The following is a 12,403-nucleotide window of genomic DNA, read 5'->3' as shown; positions in this document are numbered from 1 at the left end:
CATCTTGTGTTCACTGAAGAGAAAAACCTTAACACCAAAAAAAATTGTTTTTTAACTTACCAAATATGTGCAGAAATATAATTGAAAAAAAAAAATGTTTATCTCTCTCTCTCTCTCTCTCTCTCTCTCTCTCTCTTTCACACACACACACACACACATACACACACACACACACACAGCCATTTGCTCACCCATTCACACCTAGGGGCAATTTAACATTATCAATCAATCTACTTAGACTAGCTTTATTTAGATATTACTTCAAACTTGTTGCAAAATATACAGTAATAATATTAAAAATTAGATGATTGTTCAGTAAGTGGCAATATACAAAATCTCACAAAAGTGAGTACACCCCTCACATTTTTGTAAATATATGGCAACCTGTAGCTCTGGTGAACTCCATGCCCAAGAGGGTTAAGGCAATGCTGGAAAATAATGGTGGCCACACAAAATATTGACACTTTGGGCCCAATTTGGACATTTCCACTTAGGGGTGTATTCACTTTTGTTGCCAACGGTTTAGACATTAATGGATGTGTGTTGAGTTATTTTGAGGGGACAGCAAATTTACACTGTTATACAGGCTGTACACTCACTACTTTACATTGTAGCAGAGTGTCGTTTCTTCAGTGTTGTCACATGAAAAGATATAATAAAATATTTACAAAGCCGTGAGGGGTGTACTTACTTTTGTGAGATACTGTATGTCCATGTGTCCATACAGCCCTAAAACATCAGGCATGTGTGGCTTGGGGTGCAGTCAGAATTCTAATTCATCCCAAAAGTGTTCAGTGGGTTTGAATTCAGGGCTGTGTGCAGGTAACTCAATTTATTCCACACCAAACTTGTAATAAACATCTTCATTGAGCTGGAACATGTTTTTGTAAGAATATAAAGACATCCTACAATTGTGCAGCAGTTTGGAGAATACCCACATACTGGTGTGATGGTTAGGTGTCCACAAATATAGCCATATTGTACATATTCAGGACTTTGTTAGAATTAGTATTGTTGTAATAATGTTGTAATAACTGGTTGTGCATGTCAATAAAGAAACATATGTAAAAATATGTTAATATAAATACTGAACCCTTCTCAATATCTCAGTACCTCAGGTTATGTACTCTCCTTTCATACATACACTATATTGCCAAAAGTATTCGCTCACCTGCCTTGACTCGCATATGAACTTAAGTGACATCCCATTCCTAATCCATAGGGTTCAATATGACGTCGGTCCACCCTTTGCAGCTTCAACTCTTCTGGGAAGGCTGTCCACAAGGTTTAGGAGTGTGTTTATGGGAGTTTTTGACCATTCTTCCAGAAGCGCATTTGTGAGGTCACACACTGATGTTGGACGAGAAGGCCTGGCTCTCAGTCTCCGCTCTAATTCATCCCAAAGGTGTTCTATCGGGTTGAGGTCAGGACTCTGTGCAGGCCAGTCAAGTTCATCCACACAGACTCTGTCATCCATGTCTTTATGGACCTTGCTTTGTGCACTGGTGCACAGTCATGTTGGAAGAGGAAGGGGCCAGCTCCAAACTGTTCCCACAAAGTTGGGAGCATGGAATTGTCCAAAATGTCTTGGTATGATGAAGCATTCAGAGTTCCTTTCAATGGAATTAAGGGGCCAAGCCCAGCTCCTGAAAAACAACCCCACACCATAATCCCCCCTCCACCAAACTTTACACTTGGCACAATGCAGTCAGACAAGTACCGTTCTCCTGGTAGCCGCCAAACCCAGACTCGTCCATCAGATTGCCAGATGGAGAAGTGCGATTCGTCACTCCAGAGAACGCGTCTCCACTGCTCTAGAGTCCAGTGGCGGCGTGCTTTACACCACTGCATCCGACGCTTTGCATTGCACTTGGTGATGTATGGCTTGGATGCAGCTGCTCGTCCATGGAAACCCATTCCATGAAGCTCTCTGCACACTGTTCTTGAGCTAATCTGAAGGCCACATGAAGTTTGGAGGTCTGTAGCGATTGACTCTGCAGAAAGAGAATTGACTCTTCGCACTATGCACCTCAGCATCCGCTGACCCCGCTCCGTCAGTTTATGTGGCCTACCACTTCGTGGCTGACTTGCTGTCGTTCCCAAACACTTCCACGTTCTTATAATACAGCTGACAGTTGACTGTGGAATATTTAGGAGCGAGGAAATTTCACGACTGGATTTGTTGCACAGGTGGCATCCTATCACAGTTCCACGCTGGAATTCACTGAGCACCTGAGAGCGACCCATTCTTTCACAAATGTTTGTAAAAACAGTCTGCATGCCTAGGTGCTTGATTTTATACACCTGTGGCCATGGAAGTGATTGGAACACCTGATTCTGATTATTTGGATGGGTGAGCGAATACTTTTGGCAATATAGTGTATGCATACTTGTACCCTTTTTTAAAGGGCTACTGCAATATAAGCAGAACATTCATAAAGCTGCAACAAAATGTTCCCAATTATATATTTGCTTGAAATCTAATTTGTGCAAAGCCAATATTAAGTTATAACTTGTACTCAATTCACAGACAGATTAAAGTGCACAGTAGAATTGCACATTTTATTAGGTAGAATGTGTGTGTGTGTGTGTTCAGTGATTGTTTGCAGTCCGAATGGCCCAGGGGAAGAAGCTGTTTGTAAGTCTGGTGGTGTGAGACTTTGTTGACCTGAAGCGCCGCCCAGATGGCAACAGGTCAAACAAGTGATGAGCAGGATGTGAGGAGTCTCCTGTGATGGCCTTGATTTTGCTGAGGCAGCGGGACCTGGACATGTCATCCAGGGAGGGCAGAGGGCAGCCGATGATTTTTTGAGCTGTTTTTCACCCTCTGCACAGTTTGTCTGTCCTCATCTGTGCAGCCTGCGTACCACACACCCAGACAGTATGTCAGTGTGCTCTCCACAGAGGTCTATAAGGTGTGTGCTCTCGAGTAGTTTGGCCGAGTGGTCTAAGGCGTTGGATGTAAGCTTCAGTCTCTATGGAGGGGTGGGTTCAAATCCTGCTCCTGCCAGCTGAGTCTTTTCAAGGCAGCAGTTGTGGGCTCTGGCACCACAAAGGCTTTACAGGGGTTGTGGCTCCTGTGCCTTCTGCAAATGTGCTGCCTGGCTGGAAAAAAAAAATGAGCATGCTCACACGGTACCGGAGCCCCCAGACCCGGGTGCTGAAATAGCTCCTAGGTTTCGGCAACTGGTGTCACCGCCTGGCTTTGAGACGCTGCTCTGTTTCACACCTTGCTTTTTCAAACAGCAAGTCCAAACAACCAGAGAACGGTACGCAAAACACGGTTTCCGCGTGTGTGAGCCACATCAGTCATGCCCTTACCATGGTTACGAGCTACCAACAAAACAACAATTCAACCAAGAATAAAAAATCGACATAAGAAGTGGTGGCCAAGTGGTTTGGGCAATGGAGTGCAAGTGCCAGGTGCACTGAGGTGTAAGGTCATGTGGGTGAACTAGGATGCCAAGAGGTTAAGGAGACCGACTGCTAATCCAAGTGGGATGGGCTCCAGTTGTTTTGGGAACAGGCTTGTTTAAACGCGTTGGGTTACGGAGCTCCTCTACAGAATTGTCGCGGTCTCTGTGGACATTTGGCCGTGGGTGCCACACCTGCACCTGATGAGGTGGCTGAGAGGTTAAAGCGATGGACTGCTAATCCATTGTGCTCTGCACGTGTGGGTTTGAATCCCTTCCTTGTCGCTTGTATGCCCTTTAACCTCCTCTTTACCACAAGTCCTGCATGCGGAATGCTTCGTACCTGGTCTGTGAGACCGTGCTAGAGGGGAGCGAGAAAAGCTAGCCCTGGGTCTAGGTGTTTCGCAACCATGGGCTGTATTTCCATGTTGGTTGGACACAGATGCTGTAAGGCTGACGGGTCGCCACTGGAGATCCACGCAGATCAATGCAGTGCTCAGTCCCGAAGACAGCGGCACGGATCGTGCACCTTGATTGCAACAGACTGGGATTCAAGTTCATATCAGCAAACCTTGTCAACAAGAGCCTAAGGCTCTCAATCCACTTTGCAAAACCTTTCCTGGGTTTGGATCTTGAATCACGTCTGGTAATGGAAGCGTGCGTGGTACAACCATTGCTACCGCCTGCCAGAGTGCCTCTCTTTCCCGACCTGGCAGGCCTCCCTTGACCACAGCCCCACAACCTTCCAATTGCATGGGTAGCGTGGCCGAGCGGTCCAAGGCGCTGGATTAAGGCTCCAGTCTCTTCGGGGGCGTGGGTTCGAATCCCACCGCTGCCAGCTGACCTTTTGGGTCGACAACAGCAGAAGGTTGTTCCTTCACCCACACCTTCAGGGGTGTGCGGTTGAGCGCGAGGCCTTAATGCTGAGTTCACAATGCAAGATTTTCAAAGTTGTTGGGTCACCATTGTTTTCACACTGCACGACTATCTATCGGCTTTATTTCTGTGAATAGAATAGAATAGAATAGAATAGAATAGAATAAATTTTATTGTAATTGCACATAAGGAGTACAACGAAACTGTGGGTGCTCTTCTCAACAACAGTGCACTGAAATATAATACAATGAAGAGCATAGCAAGTAGTATAGAAAAATAAGAAATAAATAGGAAAATAATAAAATATTTAAAGAAATACAAAAAAAACATTAAACCGTCCAAGGATTTCCTATGAAAATGATACAAATCTAACCCAAAAATAATCTGTTTGCTGTTTAAAAACAGATAAATTATATAGTTTAGAGATTTCTGTTTTTCAGGATCCTTTGATAAATGCAGTCTGCACCTCGTTGCTCAGGCTAGAATCTGTCAGTTTTGTATTCAACTGAAGTTGTGAATACTGTCACTGTCCAATCTTCTGCTGTAAGTCTGTTTCCAGTGTAACCTCAGAGTCCTGCTCTTCAATGACAGCAGAGGATCCTGAAGTCCTGTAGCTCATCCACATCAAGATTGGACATCTTTTATTGTTATAGATGCTTCTCTCTTCACTGTGATTGTAAAGAGGGATTATTTATAGACTGTTGTGTATCAAAATCCCAAAAAATTCTGTTCAGAACAGTTTCAGAAATACTCAAAATTCTCATCTTAAACCAAAAAACATGCCACAAACTCAGTCAGATCACATTTCCCTACATTTGGATAATTAATATGAATAAATCTGGATGATTAAACCCACAGCTGGTCTGATTGTTTGTAAAAGGCCATTGCCTTAGCACACATCCTGCAAAGCAACATGCATTTCCAGGATGTACATGCATAATTACACATGAACAAAAAAAATAATGAATGAAAATGCAAGAGAAAATGTCAATAACTTTTATTAAAAATAGACAGCAACAACATGTGACCCAATGGCTCAGATAGCATCAGTAAAATATTTTTTAAGCCTGAAACATATAGATTTGTGAATTTATTGTAATTAATGTGTAGTTGTCATGTTTGAAAACACTTTGTTTTCATTTACTATTTCTTTCAGCTGCATGTTGCCATATTTTTTTATTTATGTCTGCGGTTAACTGATAAAAAGTTGCTGTAGTTTTTAGAAACCTTTTGTATGTGTATGTGCTATCTGATGTTTTTGTAAAGCCTTTCAGTGACTCTGTATCACTGTGCTTCTACTCTAAGAGCACAATGATAGAGTGCAGAATCTGAGAGCTTTAGACCTCTGATAGTAAGTTCAGTAGAGTCTCTGCTTGTTTTTAACTCTAATTGACGATCATCAAGAGTTCTCTGATCAGGTCCTGACCATGCTCCTTTATACAGTAAAAACTGTGGTGCGCTGTTAGGATATTGTTTGTACCAGTAAAGATAAATACGATCACTGCTTGACTCATATGAACATTTCAGAGTAACAGTCTCTGTTTCTTTCTTGACAATGTTGGCATCTTCATCTGTTGGTCCAATTTTATCAGCAAAACTGTAAGTAACATAAAGAAATATATCAGTGTGTATCAGTAGTTTTTGTAAAACAAATATTGATTGAAGAAATTACTAGGTTAATACAAACATGAGTATTAATTAATATAATTAAGTAACTGATTATAAATCCACTGTAATTATTAATACAGTTGATTAACAAATGAAAATGAATTACCTGTAACTAGAGTGAGAATCAGTGGTATGTATCTCACTATGTACAGTAAGTTGTATAGTTGATCCATTTCTGAACACAGCTCTGTGAGGATTCTGTATAATAGTGCTGTATGTGCTGAACTTTACACGTCTCTAGAAGGCCACACCCAGGAAGTGATGCAGTTGTAGTGTAGAGTCATTAATATGTCTGTGTTGTATTTTAAGATTTATCATCTATACAATACTATAAGCCTTTATCTGTTTGTGTGGTTTTTAAATTATTTGTACATTTATAAATAATTATGATAATTTGCTGTGGAAAATCATAGGAAACTGATCCAGATTTAAACCAAATCTCTCATAAGTAAATTTGCTGTGTCTGTTCCCAAAAGGTAATTAAATTCAATTCACTTCACTTCATTTTTATTTGTACAGCACTTTTAACAATGGACATTGTCTCAATGCAGCTTTACAGAAAAACTGAAATTCAGAATAGAAATTACAAAGTTGAAAATTAACTTTACCCCTAATGAGCAACTCTGAGGCAACAGCGGCAAGAAAAAACTCCCTGAGACGATATGAGGAAGACTCAAATGTGAACCCATCCTCATCTGGTTGATACCAGAGAGTGTGATTATGAATAAATTACCTTCTAATTGTATATTATCAAACATTAAAAGCAGCCGAGGAGATGATCAGATCCGCTTGTTTAGTTTTATCATCAACTTTAGCAGACAGACGTGGTGGCATAGGGTTTTACCTTTTACCCTCCTTTCTGAAAAGATCAATGATAACTTACCTAATGAAAGCCACAGACACATGAATATAACAGTGAACATGATGAATGGTGTTAGTAAAATGACAATATTCTGAGGTCTTTCTGTACTCTATTATATTAATATTTCAGAGGTTCATGTCTCCACAAAGGGTGACATTCTCCATCCCGCTCCCTGTATTCCAGAGATAATTTTCAGAGGTAATTACAGTGGGATTTGAACCTTCTTGGACCTCTGGAGAAACAAGCTTCCAAGCGAGAACCAAGCCAGCAGGGCAAGTATCCATTAGTTTTGTTCCAACCACTCTATTCCATGTAAAACCAGGGCTCGTCCGGGATTTGAACCCGGGACCTCTCGCACCCAAAGCGAGAATCATACCCCTAGACCAACGAGCCAGGTCGTCCCTATCAGCTTGATGTGTGCCAATGGAGGTTCACTGTACTCTGTAACTGTATGACCTTCTTGCTCATATGGACTGGGGTCCGAGTAAAAGGAACTCGGTTACACAAAGTCAAGTTAACAATAAAGCGAGGCTCCTGTGGGATTCAAACCTTTTTGGAATCCAGACGCTAAGTGTGAACCAAGTAAGCAGCTCTTGCCATTGGGCCAAATTATGTCATTTACAGGGTTGTTACTGTAGTCTTAGATTTCTGTTCTTGGTGAACAGGAATGAAACCCGATGTGGTCTTTAGCTGTTGTAGCTCATCTACCTCAAGAATTGATTATGGAGCACTATTTCAGTAGAGCTTATTTATTTCCTGATTGTGTGATGGAAACTGTGTTTTTATTTTCCACAATTCTTATTCTTAGTTATACATACTTTCAGGTATCCTGTAATTCTCAAAAATATATTAAACACCCTGCAAAGACACACATGATGAACACATTAAATCTCATTCTCAGTAAAATAAACAAACAAACAAACATAAAATAAAAATAAATCAAATCAGCTGCTTGTCAAAAGAGTTGTACAATATGCACATTTTTATTCCTAGAACAGAATCAAATTCCAGCATGTGATCTTTACACTGTCATTAAGTAAATAAACCATCAAACCTGCCACTATTGTTTATGAGAACTGCACTTAATACTGCAGAGTGAGTGAACATGTGGCTTCTTCAAACACACACCTAACTTTTCTATCTGTATTTGGATTCACTTAGAATGTTTTGTCTATTCAATTCAAATAAAGTATTCATATGTGGTTATATACATACATTTCTATTGGATCAATAATCAGAATGCTGATGTTATGCATAGCTTCCAGTCTTTTCTTCTTATTGTGATTCTTTAACACTTTCATGTTTGAGGTCTCTGTAGGTTTTTGGACAGTGAAGTTGACTTTCCTGTCACTGTGGGCTGCAAGGCGCAGTAGTACAGTGCAGAGTCTGATACTGAAGCAGGCGAGATCTCCAAATCCACACGCTTCAGACTCTTATGAACTTTAGCAGACAAATGAGGATGAGGAGTATCACCTGTCTGATTCCCTCCCGATTCCGTCAACAGAACGAGGAATTCTGGTGCTGCATTGGAATATTGTCCATACCACTGTAGATTGTTCATAGAAACAGTGTATTTATAATCACAGGAGAGTGTAACTGCTTGCTCCTCTTTACCATAGACAGCAGAAGATGTTGGAGTAATGCTGTCCTGTGTGCTCTCACCTGAAGAGGACATTTATTTCAGAATATTATCATTTTATATTATACAGTATACATACAGTACATGCTTACAATCTAAAACACTCACACATGGAAACATTTCTTTACTAGTTATAAAACATTTAAACATGATATATGGGGATATATAAAATATAAGCTTACCTATGAACATGGTAAAAAACAGAAACATACAGAAAACCATCATGTTTTAATTTCCTCTGTTCTTCTGAAAGTTTCCTTTTTATGTTACAGTAAATGTCAAGTTTCCTTCTACTCTGTCTTCAGTGAAGCATCTAAGCATTTCTTGTGTACAAAGCCTCAACTGTAGCTTCCCTCTGTTTTAACCAATCAGAGTGCAGGATTTGCCGCATTATGTAAAATACACACACATGTTCTAAAAGAATTTAATGGTTAAAAGATTTGTATATTTATTTACTACACTTCCTATTTCTATAAAGTAAACATTAGGATACTTAAGGATATTTAAGCCCGATTTGCAAATTAACGAGCTCGCCGTCAGATCGGGCTGTGATTGTGGGAAAATCAGCAGGTGATCAGCGCTCGGCAATCTTTATGTGTGAACTACTCAACAACGCATCAAAGAGGCTCACTGACGCGTCGCTGACAAAATCCAGATATCTGGCATGTTAAATATCTGGGATGGTCAGCTGACTCGACATCACGTGGTGTCAGTTGTAGCTACGACCTCCAGCCAATGAGAGGAGCAAGTCAACAGGTTGAGGTCACCGGAAGAAAAGCAGCAGAGTTGTTGTCAGATCATGTGGTGTGCGACCCCCTCTTGTGGATCATTTACGAAGCGTCGCGTAGTGTGAACACCACAAGGACAAAAAGACATACAGTGAAGTCATGTAGTCTGAACAGCAAAGCGATCTGCCGACGGTTAAAGTCTTGTAGTGTGAACTAGCCTTAACATGCCAGATATCTGGATTTTGTCTGCGAGGTGTCACCGACACGTCAGTGAGCCTCTTTGATGCGTCGTTGAATAGTTCACATATAAAGATTGCAGAGAGCTGATCACCCGCTGATTTTCCCACGATCACAGACCGATCTGTCGGCGAGCTCGTTAATTTGCAAATCGTGCTTAAATCGGGTTTAAAATCCTGTAATGTGAACTAGGCTTTACACGTCTCTAGAAGGACACACCCAGGAAGTGATGCTGTTGGAGCATAATTTTACACAGATCATCACTTCACAGTATCAGTGACAGTGAACTGAGTCACTAATACAACACAGAACTATTCCACTGTTGCTGATCAACTTTTTGTGTGATTTTGTTTGGATTTTTTGGATGTTTTGTTTTCCTTTTTCTCTCTTTTTGACCTTTTGTCTATTTGTGCACCTTAGTTTATTAGGTATTCCTCCTTTCTTTTTTTACTATAAAAATTAGCTGAATGGTTCTTTTTTTTAAACCATAAACATTAGCTGAATGGAAGTATTCTTTCTATACTCTAATATGTTTAATTTCATAAAGATTCCTGAACGCAGCTTCTTAGACCACTCGGCCATCTGGTTGAAGTCTCTTCTGGAGGTGTGGGTTTGAATGCCATTCCTGACATTGGTTTCTTTCTTTTGTGTTGTGATCCTGTACAGAAGTCTGTCGTTGTATATTAAGAGATACTTTGACAGTGGTTAAGGGTTGCTGATTTGTTGAATGGCAGAATGGGGTTTAAGCTACATGGTCAACTAAACAGGGCCGTTAAAGTAATATACGTTCTCTCATTGAAAAAAAAAATGCTTATTTAGCAATTTTTTATAGTCAGATGTAAGTGTCAGGACATAAAGTGTCATTTCAATATAAAACAACACAAACACATACACCATAAAAAAGAAACAACCTAATTTATTTGGATATTCCGCCCAACCACTATTATGTATGCAAATATATTCAGGTCACATGACTGTAAAAGCATGTGTCTGAACATGACGGACATTTCCCAAGAAAGCACAAACACTGTGAGTAAAAGTTTAATACTCACTTAGATAGCTGAAAACATCAAATCAGTAAACAAACAAAGCTAGTAGCTCAATGCACAAGCTTTATTATTTTAAACTGTATTTATTGCATTCAGGCTCATAAGCAATATACACCAGAGTGTGCGTTGAATAGCAGTTACTCTGATTTGTAATAAATTAGCCTGCTTTCAGCTTTCAGAAAATGAAAATATTATGCAGTGTCATGTGAGTCTAAATTGGGAGTGAGCAGAACTGCAATTTGCATTTCCATTCCTTCCACCTTTCTAATTTCTGTAGGTAATTTCTGTACCTATGTGTGTTCTACTTTGGTTGTAGTAGGTCTGATAAGCAGCTGCACACCTCTTTTTCACTGAATCTGTGACTTTTTTCTTACGTTTAATATGAGAATTCATAATAATATGAGAATCCATCGTTGTTGTTATATGCTAATCAGGACACACGGAAGTTTCACGTGACATTCTGCACTCCTCCTGTCTCATTAGCATATTTAAAAAAATTTATAAATTCAGTTTTATTTTGTTGTACAATAACAGTTCAGGGGATTTGATGTTATTGATGTTATTATGCTTTATTTCTCCTTTGTGCAGGTCTATTTTGAGAAGTTATCTTACTTTAAACCATTTAAAACTTTTAAGAGATAATTCTGTCTTTGCTTCACACTTTCTTTTTTTTTTCTTTTCCACACTTTTCTAATTTAATTACAAATTGCTAGGAGTGAATGAGGAAATGTGTGTGTGCATGATGTACTGAAAAGTCTGGAATCCCATCAAGAAATGTCTAAAAATGTCTCAAAATAATACATTTATTAATAATAAATTTACTAGTAATAAGAGTCCTCCAACATACATATGTAATTTTTTTTAATTCACTAGTAGAACTGTATTCAATATAACAAAACTGTGTCAAGGTACTTGTACAGTGCAGCTGGATTTCCTGTCACTGTGGGCGCCAGAGCACAGTAGTATAAAGCAGAGTCTGATACAGCAGCAGAGGAGATGATCAGATCCACTTGTTCATCACCATGAACTTTAGGAGACATTCTTGGGGGGATGTTTTGACTTGGATCTCCATTTGTAGAAATATAAAGCAGGAACTCAGGTTTAGATTTTGGATATTGCCTGTACCACTGCAGGTAGTTGATTCCTGAAACACTGAATTTGTATTTGCAGGACAGAGTAACATCATCACCTTCATCTACAGCTTTATAATTGAAAAGTGGCTCTATTGAATCTGCCATGGAGTCACCTGTCATAGAGAAGAGAACATAATGTATTTAAACTTTATACAATCAAGCCAGAATTACTTACATAACGCTTTCTAACACTATACAATTAAGACTATCTAATCTAGTTAAAATTTCTGAATATACAAAAATCAACGTTAACTCACCTAGTGAAAGCCACAGACACATGAATATAACAGTGAACATGATGGATGAGCTTATAAATGAAAATATTCTGAGCTCTTTCTGTAGTCTAATATGTTAACATCATAAAGCTTCATGAAGCTCCACCCCACAGCATCACATGACAGTGTCACTAATGTTACTGACAGATTGTTGATTTATACTGAAGCTTTTTACATTCAGCCTCACATGAGCAACTGAGCAGATAGTAAACAGACACAAACTGAAAGTACGAAAAATACATAAATAAAATAAATAAACTAATAAATTTGGGAGTGTGCATTGTGGGAAGTGGAGTCTGGTAGGAGATAGTAGGATTACAAACAATTTGGGGAGTATTTCAGTGTGGAGAGGAAGAAAACAGCCTTTTTTCTTTCTCTTGTCTATTCATTATCTATTTTTTAAATTAGTGTCATCAGAATTGTTGGTTTTTAATATCATTATTTTGTCATTTAAACATGAAACTGTGTACAAATAAAGGGTGTAGTATATAATTATCTCATGACAAACATCACATTGCAAGTC

General features: G+C 39.3%; 2 non-coding genes and 1 gene segment (V, D, J or C); 1 reads left to right on the top strand and 2 right to left on the bottom strand.

The window, feature by feature from the left end:
- Nucleotides 1-3,470: 3,470 nt before the first annotated feature.
- LOC131350526 (T cell receptor alpha variable 12-3-like) lies at nt 3,471-11,902 on the bottom strand. The segment is given in 3 exon segments: nt 3,471-3,614; nt 11,429-11,718; nt 11,863-11,902. Coding segments are annotated over 3 exon segments (474 nt in total).
- On the top strand, nt 4,170-4,251 carry trnal-aag (transfer RNA leucine (anticodon AAG)). The gene has a single exon. It is a non-coding gene; the product is annotated as a tRNA-Leu (tRNA).
- trnap-ugg (transfer RNA proline (anticodon UGG)) lies at nt 7,141-7,212 on the bottom strand. Its single transcript has one exon. It is a non-coding gene; the product is annotated as a tRNA-Pro (tRNA).
- Nucleotides 11,903-12,403: the final 501 nt, after the last annotated feature.

This window comes from Hemibagrus wyckioides, unplaced genomic scaffold (genome assembly GCF_019097595.1).
Source record: "Hemibagrus wyckioides isolate EC202008001 unplaced genomic scaffold, SWU_Hwy_1.0 Contig4, whole genome shotgun sequence".
Taxonomy (NCBI): Eukaryota; Metazoa; Chordata; class Actinopteri; order Siluriformes; family Bagridae; genus Hemibagrus; species Hemibagrus wyckioides.
This window is presented reverse-complemented; position numbering and strand designations above follow the sequence as displayed.